Source organism: Nuphar pumila, chromosome 1, assembly GCF_984573655.1.
Source record: "Nuphar pumila chromosome 1, dmNupPumi1.hap1.1, whole genome shotgun sequence".
NCBI classification, from domain to species: domain Eukaryota; kingdom Viridiplantae; phylum Streptophyta; class Magnoliopsida; order Nymphaeales; family Nymphaeaceae; genus Nuphar; species Nuphar pumila.
The window spans coordinates 168,941,158-168,960,320 of NC_143249.1; the positions used below are offsets into that span (position 1 = coordinate 168,941,158).

At 35.9% G+C, this 19,163-nt stretch overlaps 1 protein-coding gene across 1 annotated transcript; it reads right to left on the reverse strand.

Moving 5' to 3' along the window:
* Positions 1–6,534: 6,534 nt before the first annotated feature.
* On the reverse strand, positions 6,535–6,885 carry LOC149851236 (cysteine proteinase inhibitor 5-like). Its single transcript, XM_090008060.1, has one exon. It carries the CDS (start codon positions 6,883–6,885, stop codon positions 6,535–6,537), a length of 351 nt encoding a protein of 116 aa, XP_089864186.1.
* Positions 6,886–19,163: the final 12,278 nt, after the last annotated feature.

Here is a 19,163-nt window from a genome sequence, read left to right on the forward strand (position 1 = left end):
AAATCTTTTCAAAATTAAGGTCAAGTGAGACCTTCGCAGAAGATTTCCTCTCTCTTCTTTCTTTTCTTTTCTCTTCTTTTCTATCTTTTATTTTCTTCCTTCAAAAAGGAGAAAATAGACGTTGGAAAGAAAAAGAGAAGGAAGAGAGAGAAACACCAAGAGGAAAAATTTTGCGATGATCACAATACCTGATACCATACCCAAAAATTTGGTCTAAGTTTGGATTCACTTGGGTCCAAACCAAACCTAACCTGTTGACACCCTTACCTGTTAACGATGACAAGAATGTAGTTGCTCAATCTCAGCATTTTGAAAGCAGTTTCTTTAAAACACTACAAGAAAATTGTTAATTAGCGACGGAAATTAGCGACGGATTTTTCCCGTCGCTACTTAGCGACAGATTAGCTAGAGATAGAATCTGTCGCTAATTTGCGACGGATTAGCGAGGAAATGACTTTTATCGCTAATCTGTCGCTACTTAGCGACGGATTAGCGACTGCATGTTTTTGTCGCTACTTTTGATTACAAGAACACCATTTTAGCGACGGATTTAGAGAGGGAACTCTGTCGTCGCTAATCCGTCGCTAATTAGCGACGGCTTAGCGACAGAATATATTCCGTCGCTTTTTTGGTATTTGGGTTTCGCGACGGCTTAGCGACGGAATTTTTCCGTCGCTAAGCCGTCGCTAAATGTCGCGTAAATCCCTAATCCCATCCCTCTTTCTCTTTTCCCTGTTTCGCTGTATTGCTCCCTCCTGCCGCCCGTCGGCTCTCGCCACCGTCCGGCCACCGCCGCTCGCCAGCCGCCGCTCCCCGTCCACCGCTCGCCAGCCGGCGCTCGCCAGCTGCCGCTCCCCGTCAACCTCCCGCCACCGTCCGGCGAAGCGCAGGTAATATTCTTCTTCTTCTTCTTCTTCTTCTTCTTCTTCTTCTTCTTCTTCTTCTTCTTCTTCTTCTTCTTCTTCTAAACGCAGGGGGTACGCCCCTTCCCTGCCGGAAACGGAGGGGGTTTAACCCCCTGCCGTGCTTTCCGGCAGGGGGGGTCGACCCCCTGCGTTTCCGGCAAGGGGGATCGACCCCCTGTCGGAAAGGCATGGGGGGTCGACCCCCTGCCGGAAACGCATGGGGGGTCGACCCCCTGCCGGAAACGCATGGGGGGTCGACCCCCCTGCCGTAAAGGCACGGCAGGGGGTCAACCCCCCATGCCGGAACTGCCTTTCCGGCAGGGGGTTTAACCCCCTTCCCTGCCGGAAAGGCAGGGGGTTTAACCCCCTGCCGTGCTTTCCAGCAGGGGGGGTCGACCCCCTGCGTTATGCTGCCTAAGTGACTTGTTAAAAAAAAAATTTCTGTTTTTGAATGCCTATGCTGCCTATATGAATCGTTTGAAAAATAAAATCTGTAGTAGGAATAACATGCTGCCGATGTGTATTGCTTTTGAAAAAAACAATCTGTTATGAGATATATTATGCTGTCTATGTGAATTGATTTCAAAAAAATCTGTTTTTTAATGCATATGCTGCCTATGTAAATCAGTTTGAAAAAAAAATCTTTAGTAGGAATACTATGTTGCCTATGTGTTTGTTTTTAGAAAAAAAATTTGTTATGAGATACCTACGTTGCCTATGTGATCTGTTTTGAAAAGAATTTTTGTTATGGATACCTATGCTGCCCATGTGATCTCTTTTTTAAAAAAAAAAAAGTTATTATGTGATCCCTATGTTGTCCATGTGATTAGCTTGAAAAAAAATTTGTAATATGTGTATATAAGATGTCCATATGGTTTTAAGTGTAGTTTGCATATATGTTGTCCATATGGATTTTAAGTTGAAATTTTTTTTGTAATGTATATATACAAGTTGTCCATGTTGTTCAATTTGTTAGTTTGTTAATGTCTACTGGTAGTTAGTTTTACTTCAATTTGTTTTCTTGAAATCTGGTTAGTTAGAGTATTTCAATCTATTAGTCTTTTATAATTATATTTTTCTTAGATAGATTGGTATTTAATGTTCTCACAATCAGTTAGTTAGATTAGGGCTATTTGAATTCTTTATGATAGTGGTGGTTAAACGGAGTTCACATCTTTTCTAGTAAACTAATTGATTGATTTACTATTCCTTTGCTAAGTAGTTCAGATTAGAAATTGTCTATGACTTTATGTTAGTCGACTGGTTCAACATGTTATAGCTGGTTTGTTAAATTAGCATCTTCTAGTTAGATTTGGCTTAACATATATACTATTTTTCTTTTCTCTTCTTTCAATTAGTTAGAGTTGTTTTAATTTGTTTTAATTTTTTTAGTTAGTGTTTCATCTTGTTTCATGATTAGTTAGTTTGTTACTTAATTTGTTTTGTTTTTGTGCAGATTTTTCAACGGAACCAACTCATGCTCGGCCACCTGTGGTAAGTAAATGACAAAAACAATGCAAATCGGGTAAATACCCGTGGTGAGTAAGTGATGCAAACGTATCACATGTTATTTAATTTATTGAATGCAGCACTTTATTGTTCACACACTCACTTAGTTGTTGATATCTAGGACTGCTTTGTGTACTAAATCTTTTGTCATTTAACTTCGCAGGAAGCAGAAAAAGGAGGCAGTGTACCATATAAGGATGTGTTTGTAGAAACACATAAACGGAAGACCACGGGAGTCTTCGTATCAGAGAAGGCGAGAACGACAACGGTATGTATTAATTCTATTAATAATCATTGCAATATATATGCAAGTCATCATAATGTTATCATTAATTATTAATGAATACTTTAAACATTATTTTGTAGGAGGCATATGAGCAACAAATGGTAGAGCGATATGGTGAAGACGCTACTCAGCATCCATCATTTGATCCTACAGCATGGGTGACTGCAGCAGGTGAACCCAAAAAAGGTCGCGTGTTCGGGTTTGGGAGTAATATGAACACTTCACCAGTTATTGGTTCTTCCAGTTACGGCTCACCAACTTCTTGCGCCGACATAAGCTCCAAGCAGCCGACTATTCTTTCCGGTGATGATGTACGCGAGATCATTAATGAATCACTGAATAACTACTTCCAATACACCGTCGCCCCCTTTCTCCGAAATGAGATCAAGGCCGCTGTTCAGGATAGGGGATCTTCGATTCCAGGTCCCTCTCAGGTATAATCACATATATAGTTTTTTTGACTATCTTAAAGCACATCTGAGCATGGTAGAATCACATATAGAGTTTTTCTAGATGCCTTAGAACACATATGAACATGCTATAATCACATATTCAATTTTTTTACTGCCTTAGCACACATATGAGCATGATAGAATCACATATAAAGTTGCTTTGCCTGCCTTAGAGCACATATGAGCATGCTATATTCACATATTCAATTTTTTTACTGCCTTAGCACACATACGAGCATGATCGAATCACATATATAGTTTTTTGCCTGCCTTAAAGCACATCTGAGCATGGTAGAATCACATATAGAGTTTTTTTATATGCCTTAGAACACATATGAACATGCTATAATCACATATTCAATTTTTTGACTGCCTTAGCACACATATGAGCATGATAGAATCACATATATATATATTTAACTTTTTGTCTGTCTTAGAGCACATATGAGCATGATAGAATCACATATAAAGTTTTTTTGATTGCATTAGAACACGTATGAGCATGCTATAATCACATATTCAGTTTTTTGACTGCCTAAGAACACATATGAGCATATTATAATCACATATTCTGTTTTTTGACTGCCTTAGCACACATATGAGCATGCTATAATAACATATAGAGTTTTTTAACTGCCTTAGAACACATATGAACATGTTATATATCATTTATGATAGAATCACATATAAAATTTTTGGCTTTGCCTGCCTTAGAGCACATATGAGCATGCTATATTCACATATTCAATTTTTTTACTGCCTTAGCACACATACGAGCATGATCGAATCACATATATAGTTTTTTGCCTGCCTTAAAGCACATCTGAGCATGGTAGAATCACATATAGAGTTTTTTTAGATGCCTTAGAACACATATGAACATGCTATAATCACATATTCAATTTTTTGACTGCCTTAGCACACATATGAGCATGATAGAATCACATATAGAGTTTTTTTATTGCCTTAGATCACACATGAGCACATGATAGAATCACATATAGTGTGTAATTTATTTCATTATATTTTGTTTATCAATACTGACTGTTCTTTTCTTGTGTAGGCTGCTAGCGATAATCAGGGTAGTGGAGCTGAAGGGACAGATAAAGACAATGAACAAGAAGACGCACAAAATCTTGGCGATGATTAGAGGACTTTGTTGAAGAAGTTCTATTTTTTTTATTTTTCCTAATTGTAATTGTTGAATTGTAAATAATTAAACTTCTTAGTTTTAAGGTGGAACGATTAATTATTATAGATACTTGTTATATGAATTTTTTTGTGTGGTTTGTTTTTTATTTACAGGAAATATAAATTGTACAGGAAATATAAATTGTACAGTTCTCCGTAATTAATTTTTAAATAAATTTTTTTTGATTTTTTTCGTTTTTGCGACGGATTAGCGACGGATGATTCCGTCGCTATTCATATTAATCTAGCGACGGCTTAGCGACGGAATTAAATCCGTCGCCACGCCGTGGTCGCCGTTTAGTACCGGCGGATTGGCGACGGAATATAGCGCTCGTTATTCCGTCGCAATTAGCGACGGACTTGGCGACGGAATTATTCCGTCGCCTGTTAGCGTCGAAATATTCGCGACGTAAGCATACTGTCGCCGCGTTGTCGCTAATCCGTCGCTAACATGGTTAGCGACGGATTAGCGACGGAAGGTGGTCGTCACTAATCTACTGCTTTGTTGTAGTGAAAAGAGGGTTATTGAGGAGGAGGAGGAAGAACATGGGCTGATGAGTCAAAAACACAAAAGGACTGCAAGTGCAGCTGATACAAAGTTGACACTTGTATCTTATCGATAATTATATTAGGGTTAACGAGGAGCTACGAACATGTCTGAGACATCTACAAAGATGCCTACCAGTTATACAAGGATACCATTGGGATAAGAACTTGCAACGTTCCAACACAAGGTGATGCACACTAGTTGCTCCTATCAGACAAGCGGAGCCTCCTTTGGTAGCCATCCTTGATCCTTCTCTAACATTTATGGCCTTGAATTGGGCTGATTTTACCTTAAACTGATTTGTGTATATCTTTCTAAAAATACATCTATAAAAAGTAAAATTGAATAAAAAACACTTTAAAATGGTTTGATTAAAAAATGATTTGATTATGTTCAATTCGAACTATTTTTTTCATTGCGTTAAAAATAAATTTCAACCCACTGATTGGCTCAGCACAGTAGCCTACCGTGATATGGTTTAATCACTTGGTTCAACCATTTGGAGTTGGACAGCCCATTTTTAAATGTGTTTACATAATAAGCTCATGGCTCGACTCGACTCAACTCATCAAATGCTCATTTTGTTGGCTCTCAGGTTGTGCTTTGACCGCCAAGCCACAAGCAGCTCACGACCTTTAGACGAGTCTAACACAAACATGCAGCACTTGGCTTATTAAAACTCGGGATAATGTTTGCTGCCGTCGTGGGCATTGAACCGTTTACTTAAAAACTCTAGCATATACATGTATAATGATCGAGGTACTTGGGTGCGCATTGGGTTGCATCATCAGATGGTAGCATTTTTACCATCTATTTTTTTAGGAAGCAGATCAGGTCATGCTGAACATGAGCGTTTTTGCTAATGCGGACATCGCGGCCGTCTGTTTGCATTTTGGATGAATGCCACGTGGTTTTGTTGACTTTTGAGCTTTTTAAAATGCAAATCGGATGGCCACGATGTCGGCATGAGCAAAAACGAATTATGTTCAGCAGGTCTTCCATTTTTTTATGACGAGGAACCCTTGCCGAGAAACCCCGGGTGGGGCCCCATGATCATTCTGCCTTACGTAGCGACCTCTGAAAGCTACGGACACACCCGTGTGCTAGCAGGGTTTGATCCAGGGTCTTCAACTTAACACCTTCACAACCACCCGGCTGGCCATGCGGTAGCATTTTCACCATACATATCGAAAAAGGGGTCCTGCCTGTTCAGTTGGAATTATATCACAAACATAAGCAAGCTCATAACAGCCATCACAGGCCACTCTGCCAAGTTGGGCCCCACATTCAGGGCCTGGTGTTTCCCATCTGGATCTTCTCTAATCTCAAACTATGGTCCTCCATGTAAGCATGAATAATTACAAACATCTAATTTTATTTTTACAAGACAAGATGGCTGTAGTCAAATTTATCATAATCTCCATTAACTCAATAGTACTTGAGTACATTTATTTTGCACCCCTAGGCAACGCAGTGCATATACATGGCAGTATACGCTTATTATTTATATTGACTACTACATCTACTGCGTGATATATATATATATATATATATATATATATATATATATATATATATATATATATATATATATATAGAGAGAGAGAGAGAGAGAGAGAGAGAGTAGAATAAAAGAGAAAGCTACTATGGGAGAACTGGCTCAAAGGAAGTCAGGTTGAGTGTTGGCTGACGGCCTGGTATGACCGCGTCCACCACCACACTTTTGTAAAACCTTGAGAGCTTCCCATCGGTAACCTTGATCAGCAGCCTGAAACTGCCACCTTCCCACCCATACAATTGTCGCTGCCCCTCCACCACCTTTTCGAACTTTAGGTATGTATGATTCTCTTGGTTATATTGATTCACAGCAAACGACCCGAAGCGCTGTGCTTGCTTGTCTTTCTCCACATTTTGGATACGGCTCAAAGGTGGATATGCTGAAGCCATTGCTGCTACGCATGTCAACGCCATAAGAAGCAGAAGGAAGCGCGCCATTGTATGATCAAAAAATGAGAAGTAGAATGCAGCGAGCTCTTCTAAATCTTTTGCTTACTTTGAGGAGTGGGTGAATGGATGAATGTGTTAAGGTGAAGCATTTCACTACATATATATAGGCTGGATTTGGCAGAAGGATATTGAATCTATAAAGAACACGCAACATTAAGGTTGGTGAGTCAAAAACCAACTGATTGGTAAGTAAAAAACCAACTAGTTTTTTATTGATAAAATATTCTCAGGGTGACCGGTCATGAAATAATTCAAATGCAGAGAGGTTCCATTTTATTTTATTTAGTCGTAATGGTACTAATTATTTTTCTCAAGTTTAAAAAAATGAGCTCAAACCAATCAACATTCGCTGGAGATACAGTGTGAAAACCAGAAAGAAACAGCTTGGTGTGGACTTGGTTTTAGAATGATAAAAAAAGGAACCCTGGGGCCGGCATCCAGCGAATGGTTTCTACAGGAGTGGTCAGCCTTACCACCTGTGGCCGTGGTTTCTGCCGGATGTTTATGAATTAAATTTTTTAAGGCCAATCATCATCCAACTCCACATGCAAGTCAGACAAATGAAAAACTCCACAGACAAGATGGCATGGGGCTGGGAGAGTACACGCGCGCGTGCACGCTCGCTCGCGCAAACAGGGATCACATCATTTGAAATAGTATGGGTTTCATCGTCAATCAATGGTTAAAATGATGGGATCCCATCCTATTGGATGGCTAGGATTGGATGTACAATGAAACCATCCTATTTCAAATGATGGGATCCGTTTCTCTCTCTCGTGCACCAGCACACACATAAATATATATATAGGGGTGGCAAAACCTGACACGACCCGCCAACCCGCCTCTTAGGTGGGTTCGGGTTTGAAAAAAATGAACCCGTTTAATAAACTGGTTGACCCACCTATATAACCCCCGTTTATTAAACAGATCGGGTTCGTGTTAGGGGTATGCCAACCCGCCAACCTGGCTGACCCGTTTAATAAACGGGTTAGGTGGGTGGGTCAACCCGCCAACCCGACGTGTCAACCCACCAACCTGACCCGCGAACCTGAGAACCCGTTTACCCGACCCAACCCATTTATTAAATGGGTTGGCGGGTCGTGTCGGGTTACCCGTTTATTAAACGGGCCGGGTTCGTGTTTGCCATAGCCGACCCGTTTAATAAACGGGTTGGGTTCGGGTTGAGGTATGCTGACCTGCCAACCCGTCGGGTCGACCCGCCAACCCGACACGATTGCCACCCCTAAATATATATAGAGAAAGAGAGAATAAGTGGTAGCTGTCCACAATTTTTCTAGCCTACAACTAGCATAACTGGCTTTTAAAAGATTTTTTAGTTTTTTTAAACCTGAACATACATGTGATCTACATGTTTCATTTTATAAGAATCTGATTCTCAGATTGTCCGATTCCAATACACAGGTAAGTTTTTATAAGATTTAAAAATTAATGGTGCACAATTTTCATAAATATTCAATGATTAAAAAATCATATTTTTTTATTGAAAAACATTATTCAAGTATCATTTTCTAGTAAATCGACCATTCTAAACACATTTGTAGGGTCAGATTTATGAAAACAACACGAAAAAAAGTATTAACTGGTGGTAGCCTGGTGGTATGTTAAAAAAGTGTTCAGCAACTATCACTTTTCCTATATAAATATCCCCAACTATTGTTAGGTACGTATCAACTTTTGTTAATTTGTGTGCTTGCATTCATCGCCAAAACATATATATACAAAAAGAGAAAAAACAAACAGAGATAATCAGGGTATAATGCTGCATTACTTGTTGAAGATCAATTATGAGAAACTAAATTCATCGCAAAAAATACATCCCAACTAACTTGTTTTTACACTCACATGTGATACTAAACAATACAAGCCTCTAAACGATTATGATGAGATCATAGTCAGCTCTATTTTCAGCATGATGTCTCGCCAAAATGTCCTATATAAAGCTCCAGAACCAATCCAGGGGAACTCGTTTTCTGTGATTGTCTACTGAACGTTTCCAATCTGATTTTTTTAAGATAACATATATTGGGTGGTTGAAAGAAAGTCAGGAACTTATTTGCAGTATTTGGTTTCACGCCCATCTGATTTGCATTCAGTCTTGTCATCATTAACGTTGAATCTGTTTTGGGTTTAATTTCTGTTGTCCCCAAACTGCTAATATAAATAAAAATATTTGTTTAAGATTGACGTCAATTCTGCTCAATCGCTCTTACTGAAATCAACGCCAAACTGTTCCAGTTTGGAACCAGTCTTAACATCAATTTCTATTCCTTTTATGACTGAATGTGTTTCAAAATTTTCATCCTCACTGAATCCAGTTATGCGATAAATTCCCTTGCGAATATCAATTATTGTTAAATGGAGTTTTGAACTCACCAAGACTGATTCGTAAATCAGTTTGGAGTGAGACTAATTATATATATGGATTGTTTGTGATTCATTCAAATCGAAAACAAAAAATGATAGTTCTGTATGATAAAAAATGACATTTTTTTTACAAAACCTATAATGTGATAAAATCTGCTTGATGATCAAAACCACAAATGGCCAACTTGGTTAGAACCTTTTTACCTTTTGCATGTATGAAACTCACGAAGTTCGCATGATATATCACTCTACTTGTCGGGTATCCCAAACTCCCACTTAAAAGGAGTTTCACATTTTTTTTACAAACCTCACAAAGAGCGCAAAAAATTATATTATTTATGTGATCTTTTTTGGTACTTGTAAAATCACAAATACCTTAGTAAATCACATATTTTATACCAAAGTCATGGGAAATGGTGGGAACTTCCTTTCTTCTTTCTTTAACCTTCACCTAAACGTATGTTAACACATATTTTTTTGTAGTCTATATGAAGCATATAAAACAAGTTTTGTGAACCTCCTTATGATAGTAACATCATAAATACTTTAGCAAAATCGCATATGTTTGGTGACTATAAAATACAATTTTCAAGAGAAAATTGTTTATTTTGTGTTGCAAACATAAAGAATTTTGGAATGATATATTTGCATCTCTCTGCACAATTAGATATGCAATCTTATTATAAAATATGTGAATTTTCATACGAGCATAATATAAAAGCAAACTAGGGTTTCATAAAGTCTAAGGTTTTAGTGGTCTCTAACCCAGGGCCAAGCATCGACGGTGAGAAGATCGACAATACTTCATCGGTGAAAAATCATTGATAATTATTTTTTTTAGTAAGCACATCTTATGGGTATGGGTAGGATAGAAAATAATGTTTTTGCAAGTTGTTCGTAAGTGTTGCAGTTAATCATCTGAAAACCCATTCTCATCAAGAAGTGGCGATATGTGACATTTTTGAGGCCTAAGAGATTAAGGTACCTATGCACATACACAATTTTCTCTCCATAAAAAAGGTAATAAAAAATAACATTCTTGTGAAATAATAGAATAAATGCAATATATAAGTGACTTCATTTTATGAATGAATGAAATGATGGCAATATATGAGCAACTTCATTTTGTGAAAGAATAGAATGAATGCAATGAATGAGTGACTTCATTTTGTGAAAGAATAGAATGAATGCAAAAAAAAAAAATAATAGAATGAATGAAAGTAAGTCCACATATATTTTATTCAAGGTTAAGGAAGTTGACATATATTTTATCAGGAAGACCTCACAAAGTCTGCATAAAATATAGAAAAAAAAATAATATTTGTGAGGTTAAGAAAGTTCACATATATTTTATCATAAAGACCTTATAGGTAAAAAAATGACCAATATTTGTGAGGTTAAGGAAGTTTGCATATATTTTATGGAAGAACAAGAAAGTATGCATATATTTTTATTAAGAAGACCTCCCAAATTTTGCATAAAATATAGGCAAAAAATAACTAATATTGTGAGGTCGAGCAAAAACAATTATTTTGTATTGTTGCAAATAAGAAATTTTGAGACGTGACATATTTACGTCTTTTTACGCAATTAGATATATGATGTTTTTATAAAATATGTGGATTTTCATGTGAACATAGTATAAAAGCAAAGCTAGGGTTTCACGAAATCTAGTGTTTTTGTGATTTTCTACAGTAAACAATTATGATCATTTTCTCAAGGCCAAGCCTCAACAGTGAGAAGATTGACACTTTATCGACGAAAAATCATTGATTATTTTTTTTAGAAATCAATTGCTCACTAACCTTTAACTCACATAAGTGAGCAGCTCGTACCAGAAGAAACTCTGTTAGATATTCCTCATGGTGAGCCTCAAACTTGGAAAGCCACTGGCAAAACCAATATGAAAGAGTCCCAGAAGGTACAATACTTCTTGTATTCTATCAAAAAAGAAAGAAGAGGGTTAGAAGCAAAATGATTTCTTTTTAAAGAAAATAGATGAGGAAAAGAGGGAGTTTGTCTCAACAAAGACAAACCCTCTCTTCCATTTGATGATACTTGTGCACCAACTTCAAAACATTAAAACATAGGAAGACTTTTTTTTCGATCCTAACCATAGCTAAAGAGGGTAAAAGTGCACAAAAACATAAAAGAGTCATATTGAAAAGGGGTTGCTGATGGTCTAGAACAACATAAGGCCTCTGACTTAAAAAAATCACCAAAAAATGCTAATGATACATTGATTGTCTTCAGTAGTCCACGTGTCATTAGAAAAGCAACAAGTCCATGAAGTGTCATTAGTGCAAGAAGAAAGTTTCCTAAAATGATCTTTGATTCCACAAATTCCCATTAACCAAAGAGGAAGCTTAGCTGATGACACATGATTTGTCATCAACCAAAGAAGAAGCTTGGTTAACAACATATTGTTTTGTCATCAACAAAAAAAACAATTTTCTTAATGACACAAGATTTTTCATCAGCAACTGCAAATTGTCTCTAACGACACATGATTGTCATCAGTAGTTGACTCGTTATGATGATTCTCTTCCCTTAGGGAGTCGCTTCAGTGGTTATTTCATGCATTTTCACATGCATTTCATACATTTTATTATGTATTTCATGCATTTTCTTATGCATTTCATGTTTTTTTCAAGCATTTCATGCATTTTCAACATTTTCTCACACATTTCATGCATTTTCTCATTTATTTCATACATTTCATGCATTTTCTAATTTATTTCATACATTTTATGCATTATCTAACATGTTTTCTTGCAGGAACCCAATCAACCCTTAAAAAAGTATACCCAATTCTAATTCTAAGATCATCGAGTAGATAGATGAATATTAGGTCCACAACATGTTATACAAATTGATGGAGCAATATAAAACTCTTTTGATGAGCGCATAAACCAATCTAAACCCAATATTTTTCTCAAAAAATGCAATTTTGAAACTAGAACCATCCATCCATTTTTAAACAAAATATCTCATTCTTTTCGATGCCTTTTCCCTAAATATCTTGTCTCTATCTTTGTCTTTTAAAAAAGAAGTTTCGCTCTTTGCCAAAATCATCAACCGTATCTTGTGAGATTTTTCAAGTGATAAGACATTTTTTTTTGTTTTTGTCTAACCCCATTTAGTCAAGACATTTCACTCACAATCACTGAGTTCAAGGGAAAGCCCTTGTATGCAACAATGTACTAGTTTGGTCTAAAGACTACCTCGTTTTGGCCAGACCTCTTTGCCTATATAGACAAGCATCATAGGAAGACCCTCACATTAATCTACATGCATGCCTTTAGCTATCATCTTGCATTGTCATGTCATCTATGTCTTTGTCTTTATAGACTTTCTTTTTCAAAAATATTTTGTCAGAGTCAGTCTTTTGTTTTTTTCAAAGCCAGTGTGTCTAGTTCTTTATTATTGATTGAGCTTCGCACACTCGATAATAAAAAAAGACATCTATAGTCACCCCAATTTTTACTAACATATTTTTCATACCAAAAATCCCTATTATTTAATATAAGAATAACTTTAATCTAATTTTTGACCTTTCAAATGATCTCTTTAAGTTTTTTTACCAAAAGAAGAGCCAAAGAGATGATTTTTAGCTTTCCAATAAACAAAAAATTAGGTAAATTTGACATCGAGACGAAAATTTATAGCTAAAATAAAATTTTTGTTGCTAACAACACATTAACTATAAGGCTCTATGAAAGTAAGCTGGTTAAGGAACACTATGGTTATGAAATAACTTAGTCGTACAATGAAAAAGAAGAAGAATGGTTATGAACAAGAGTTGTGGAGACTACACTAAGGTATGGAGTTGCGTCAGCTTAGGATATAGAAAAGGCTAAGGGACAATGCAAATGCTATGGATTGAGATTACATTAAGGAACAAAGTTGCGTTAGTTTGGGATATAGACTATGCTAAGGGACAAACAAAATCTCTTCTATTTTTTTCACTTACACCTTCCACTTTCACAGAGTCTAACGAGGCTCAAGTGCAAAGCTTTCCATTATGGATCAAGACTACACAAAGATATAACACCATAGACACTTCCCTGACTTGAAAATCCACCTTGATTTTGCATAGCTCAATAGAAACCTTGAATAGCGAAAATCAGTTCGTGTTCTGCTTCAAAAGTCCATCATCTTTGCTTAAGTGTGAAGTGCAGATGTTGTCAACATTTCCTTAAATTGTCTTAAAGAACTAGCCTTTTTTTAGAGTGACGTCAACATTTCCTACCAACATATTCATTTGTCATTAGGAGTGAACCACCTCCCATAAATTGTCATAAGCATGTATCAGTGACGACAAATTAATTTTTTGTCAGCAACAATTGTCAAGAAAGCTCGTCGCCACTCTTATCCACCTTACCCTCCTAAACTCATACTAAATATTTTGAGCCCAAAACCCTTTTACAAAAATAAATCCCTTTATCTTAGTCAATATGCCTTGGATGAATCTCAACCCTTTGTTAAAAAATTGTCCCATAGGAGCTGCCCATCACAGTCTAGGCCAGGTCCAGACTAGGGTTTATTACGTGATCGATAATATGTATTGGTTGAAAAACAAAGTTGTCATTTTCTTGGTAACATTGAGAGAATGAATTCAATCAAGTTGTTCAATATGTATTTCGACAACTTTGTGAAACTATTAGTAGGTATTTTAATGAAGTATTAGATGCAATTTATGCACTTGTACTATAGTATATTTAAATGTCAAGCACTAGAATTCTACCAAAAATAAGTGTCGACCCTCGGTTCTACCCATATTTCCCAGTAAATAAAATTTTCATGTACTTCATAATAATTTTTTCATATGGCATATTAATTCATAATAATTATAGCTCTAAATTAATATTATTGTGTTCTAGGACTGCATTGGTACCATTGACGAGACTCATATACCTATATGTGTACCAATCAAAGAACAAACATGATTTTATAATAAAAACTAACTCACACAAAATGTGATGGTCGCTATAGACTTTGATCTAATGTTCTACTATGTATTGGCTGAATTAGAGGGTTCAACATTTGATTCAAGAATTTTGTATGATTCACTTGGCAGAAGAGATGACCTATCAAGTACCTAAAGGTATCTTTCAAATTTAAAAAATAAATTTTTTATTTGTATATTGACATGTTCATCTACATGTTTTCATATGTATAGAAAAGTACTACCCTGCATGTTATCCCAATATAACTGGATTCCTAGCAATATTTAAAAAAATTTGATATCATTTTACAAAAATACACAAATCTTGGAATTCATCTACCCAAAAAGAAAGAAGAAACATTCAACTATCATCATGCATCATTAAGGTATATCGTTGAATGCATATTTGATTTATTGAAAGATTGTTTACTTGAGCTTAAAACACCTCAATGATACACGTATGAGATGCAAACAAAAAATGTGCTTGCCTCATGCATACATAATTTTATTCTGAAGCAAAACCCAAAATACTGACCAGTTTAAAGCAGATGCTTTCATAAGTAACAAAAATTTAAATCGTCATCCCAATCAAGAAACTGAATCCATCTCTTCAAGTGCGGAGTGAGGAAGCAACAAAGTTCATTGTCTACGAATTGCAAGCATGCTTTGGAGAGATACACTACAACAAATCAACGGATTAGCGACGACCTAAATTTGTCGCTAATCTGACGTTAATCTGTCACTAAACAGCTTAGCGACGGATTAGCGTCGGATTAGTGACAGATATCTTCCATCGCGAATTTTTCGACGCTAATAAGCGATGGCATATATTTGTCACCCATTCCGTCGCTAATTAGCGGCAGACTGTATTTGTCACCCGTTCCGTCGCTAAATTTCGATGGAATAACGAATGACAAAATCCATCGCTAGTCCGTCTTTACTAAACGAAGGCTTCGGTTTGGCGATGAATTTATAGTCGTCGCTAATTCGTCTCTGAATTCAAGGCCCATACTAATTAGCGACGGATATATTCGTCGCTAATCCGTTGCAAAAAAAGAAAAAAATATAAAAAATATTTAAAAATTAAATATCGAGAAATTTTTTCTCGTGATACAATTTATATTTTCTCTGAATAAAAAACAAAGTACACAGCAAAATACATATAAAAGAAAACTAAAATAATTAATTGATCCACTTTAAAATTTGCAAGGTCTAATTATTCACAATTCAACATTTACATTTTTGAAACAAAAAGAAGGTAGAACAAATTCAACACATAAATCTAATCATCGTCAAGATTTTGTGCGTCCTCTTGTTCAGTGTCTCGATCTGTCCCTTCAGCTCCACTACGCTGATTATCGCCATCAACCTACACGAGAAAAGAAATGTCAGTATTGATAAACAAAATATACTGAAATATAGCTTACTCTATATGTGATTCTATCATGCGCATATGTGTTCTAAGGCAGTAAAAATCTTTATACATGATTCTATCATGCTTATATGTGTTATAAAGCAGTAAAAAAACTTCATATGTGATTCTATCATGCTCATATGTGTTCTAAGGCAGTAAAAAAACTGTATATGTGATTCTATCATGCTCATATGTGCACTAAGACAGTCAAAAAGTTGTATATGTGATTCTACCATGCTCATATGTGTTCTAAGGCAAGCAAAAAACTGTATATGTGATTTTATCATGTTCATGTGTACTCTAAGGCAGTAAAAAAACTTTATATGTGATTTTACTATGCTCATATGTGCTTTAAGGCAGTAAAAAAACTATATATGTGATTCTACCATGCTCATATGTGTTCTAAGGCAGGCAAAAAACTTTATGTGATTTTATCATGCTCATATGTACTCTAAGGCAGTAAAAAAACTGTATATGTGATTCTACTATGCTCATATGTGCTCTAAGGCAGTAAAAAAATTGTATATGTGATTCTACCATGCTCATATGTGTTCTAAGGCAGGCAAAAAACTGTATATGTGATTTTATCATGCTCATATGTACTTTAAGGCAATAAAAAGGTTGTATATGTGATTCTACTATGCTCATATGTGCTCTAAGACAGTAAAAAACTGTATATGTGATTCTATCATGGTTATATGTGTTATAAGGTAGTAAAAAAACTTTATATGTGATTCTTGAAATGCTCATATGTGCTCTAAGACAGTAAAATAACTTTATACATGATTCTATCATGCTCATGTGTACTCTAAGGTAGTGAAAAAACTTTATATGTGATTCTATCATGCTCATATGTGCTCTAAGGCAGTAAAAAAACTATATATGTGATTCTATCATGCTTATATGTGTTGTAAGGTAGTAAAAAAACTTTATATGTGATTCTATCATGCTCATATGTGCTCTAAGGCAGTAAAAGAGCTGTATATGTGATTCTATCATGCTAATATGCATTCTAAGGGAGTAAAATAACTTTATACATGATTCTATCATGCTCATATGTGTTATAAAATAGTAAAAAAACTTCATATATGATTCTATCATGCTCATATGTGTTCTAAGGCAGTAAAAAAACTGTATACCTGCTGGGCACCAGAGCTCATGTTGAGTGCAGACAAAGTTCCTTTGTCCTGAAAAAAGTTGCACAACTCATTACGGACAATGTTGGGAATGACTTCATCTAAAAAGTACTGCATTTTGTCCTCAAAACGCTGAAAGACACCATCCCAAGACATAGCAGGGTGATTTGCACGTTGAGAGTTGATGCTGGCGGAAGAACTCTATGGGCCCGGGCTGCAGGAGGCAACGACTGGTGAGGTGTTCATGTGACTCCTAAACACGAACACACGACCCTTTTTGGGTTCACCGGTTGCAGTCACCCATGTTGTAGGATCAAAAGGCGAATGATGAGTGGAGTCATCGCCATATCGCTGTACCATTTGCTGCTCGTATGACTCCTATAATGTAATGATTAGAATATGAATTAATAATTAAGAATTACAATATTTGTGATAACATAATTCATAGTAATTTGTCTATTATAATGTTTATTAATAAAAAAAATAAATATTGATGTCGCTCTCACCTTCTCTGATACGAACTCTCCTGTGGTCTTACGTTTATGTGTTTCAACAAACACATCCTTGTATGGCACAATGCCACCTTTTTCTGCTTCCTGCAAAGTGAAATGATAAATGATTTAGTTAACAAGTTTGCAACAATACTTATAGAACTAACAATATATATATATATATTGATGAGTTACCAGTTTCTTCTGGTGGCTCCCAAAAGTCCTAGATCCACCTGTGTCTAGATGGGCTTCGGGCATTTTTGCTTGATTTTGTGCAGCCTTCGCTGAGTGGTTTCGAAATGCATCCCCTGCCCACTTATCGCACATTCTCTCTCAATAATCTCTCTTGATAGTAATAGGGCCATGGACCTTCCACTGTAATGAATAATCTATTCCGCCAGATGCTTTTTTGGATGCAGTCTTCATATTGTGCAGCATGTCTGCAAATCGATTGGCAACCACCTTCTGCCACACCTTCCTTGCATAATGTTCTTTAACCGTAGTCGCGAAGCAATTCAAAACCTATATATATTTTCAGAAAGTTAGTAGACATGACTATAACAAAAAATTAAATATGAAACACATTAACTATGATAAACAATTATATATCGTGAATGAGGACCACAATTTGTCTATCACCTCTTTTGGATACTCTTTCCATTGAACGATCGGTCCTGGTAGATGTTGAAGTAGTGAATTCCTAATATCGCGTACTACTTCTTGTGGCTCAAACCTCGTGCTGCACATGAATTGGTACATAATAAATATCAATATATAATATTTATAAGATACGCAATAAGTGAAAACGAAATACTTTCGGTCGATTATCGATATACACTATTCGAATGAGTCTTCTTGTGTCAGACTGAGAAGACCCTGCATCCTGTGTTGGCTCCTGACTTGTATGATCAACTGATGTAGGTGGGTCATGTACAGGCACACCATCATCTGTAAAAAAATACGTTAGAAATTCTCAGAATGCATATTTCAACTAATCAAGTATCCAATTAGTTAAATGATATATCTATCAAAGGAACCCATGAAGATGAAGGATGAGATTGGCTACCACTGGGTGATCGACCACTGCAACCTCCATGAACCATATTCTAACAAATAAAAAATGTTAAAATATACATTCAAATTATTTCAAATTAATCACATCCAGTATTTCAATACATTCAAATCATTCAAATCAAGTATTGCAATACATTCAAATCATTCAAATTATTCACATCAAGTATTACAATAATACATGCAAAACATTCAAATCATTCACATCATGTATTGTAATAATACATTTACAACATTCAAATCATTCAAATCTAATATTGCAATAATATATTCAAATACAGGTTTGTATTACAAGATTTTGCTCACTAACTCGATAATTCTTCCTCATCACTTGTTTGACTTTCATATTCTTCTTCTTCTTCATCTTCTTCATGATCTTCTTCTTCTTCATTGTTTGCCCATCCACTTGGTATATCATTTGGATCACATTCTTCTATGAATGTTTCATCGACTAATGGCGATATGACATGCATATCATGCGCAACATCGTGACCATAAGAGAAGTCATAGATATCATCTGATTGATAATAATCACTCTCTTCAGTTAACTTGTCTTCTTGTAACTGATCATACTCAGGGTATAGTTTGGACTTCACCTTGCAAACTACTCACCATTCATTTCTATCTGACTTTTTTGTACTCGAATATGAAGTATAATAAATTTGTTGAGCTTGCGAGGCTAATATGAATGGTTCATATGTTCCAAACCTTGATTTGTGATTCACTTCCATAATGCCTGAGGCATTGTCAACTCTTGTTGCAGTTGGATCAAACCAATGACATTTGAATAAAGTTACCCTATTATTTATGCCTAAGTAAGT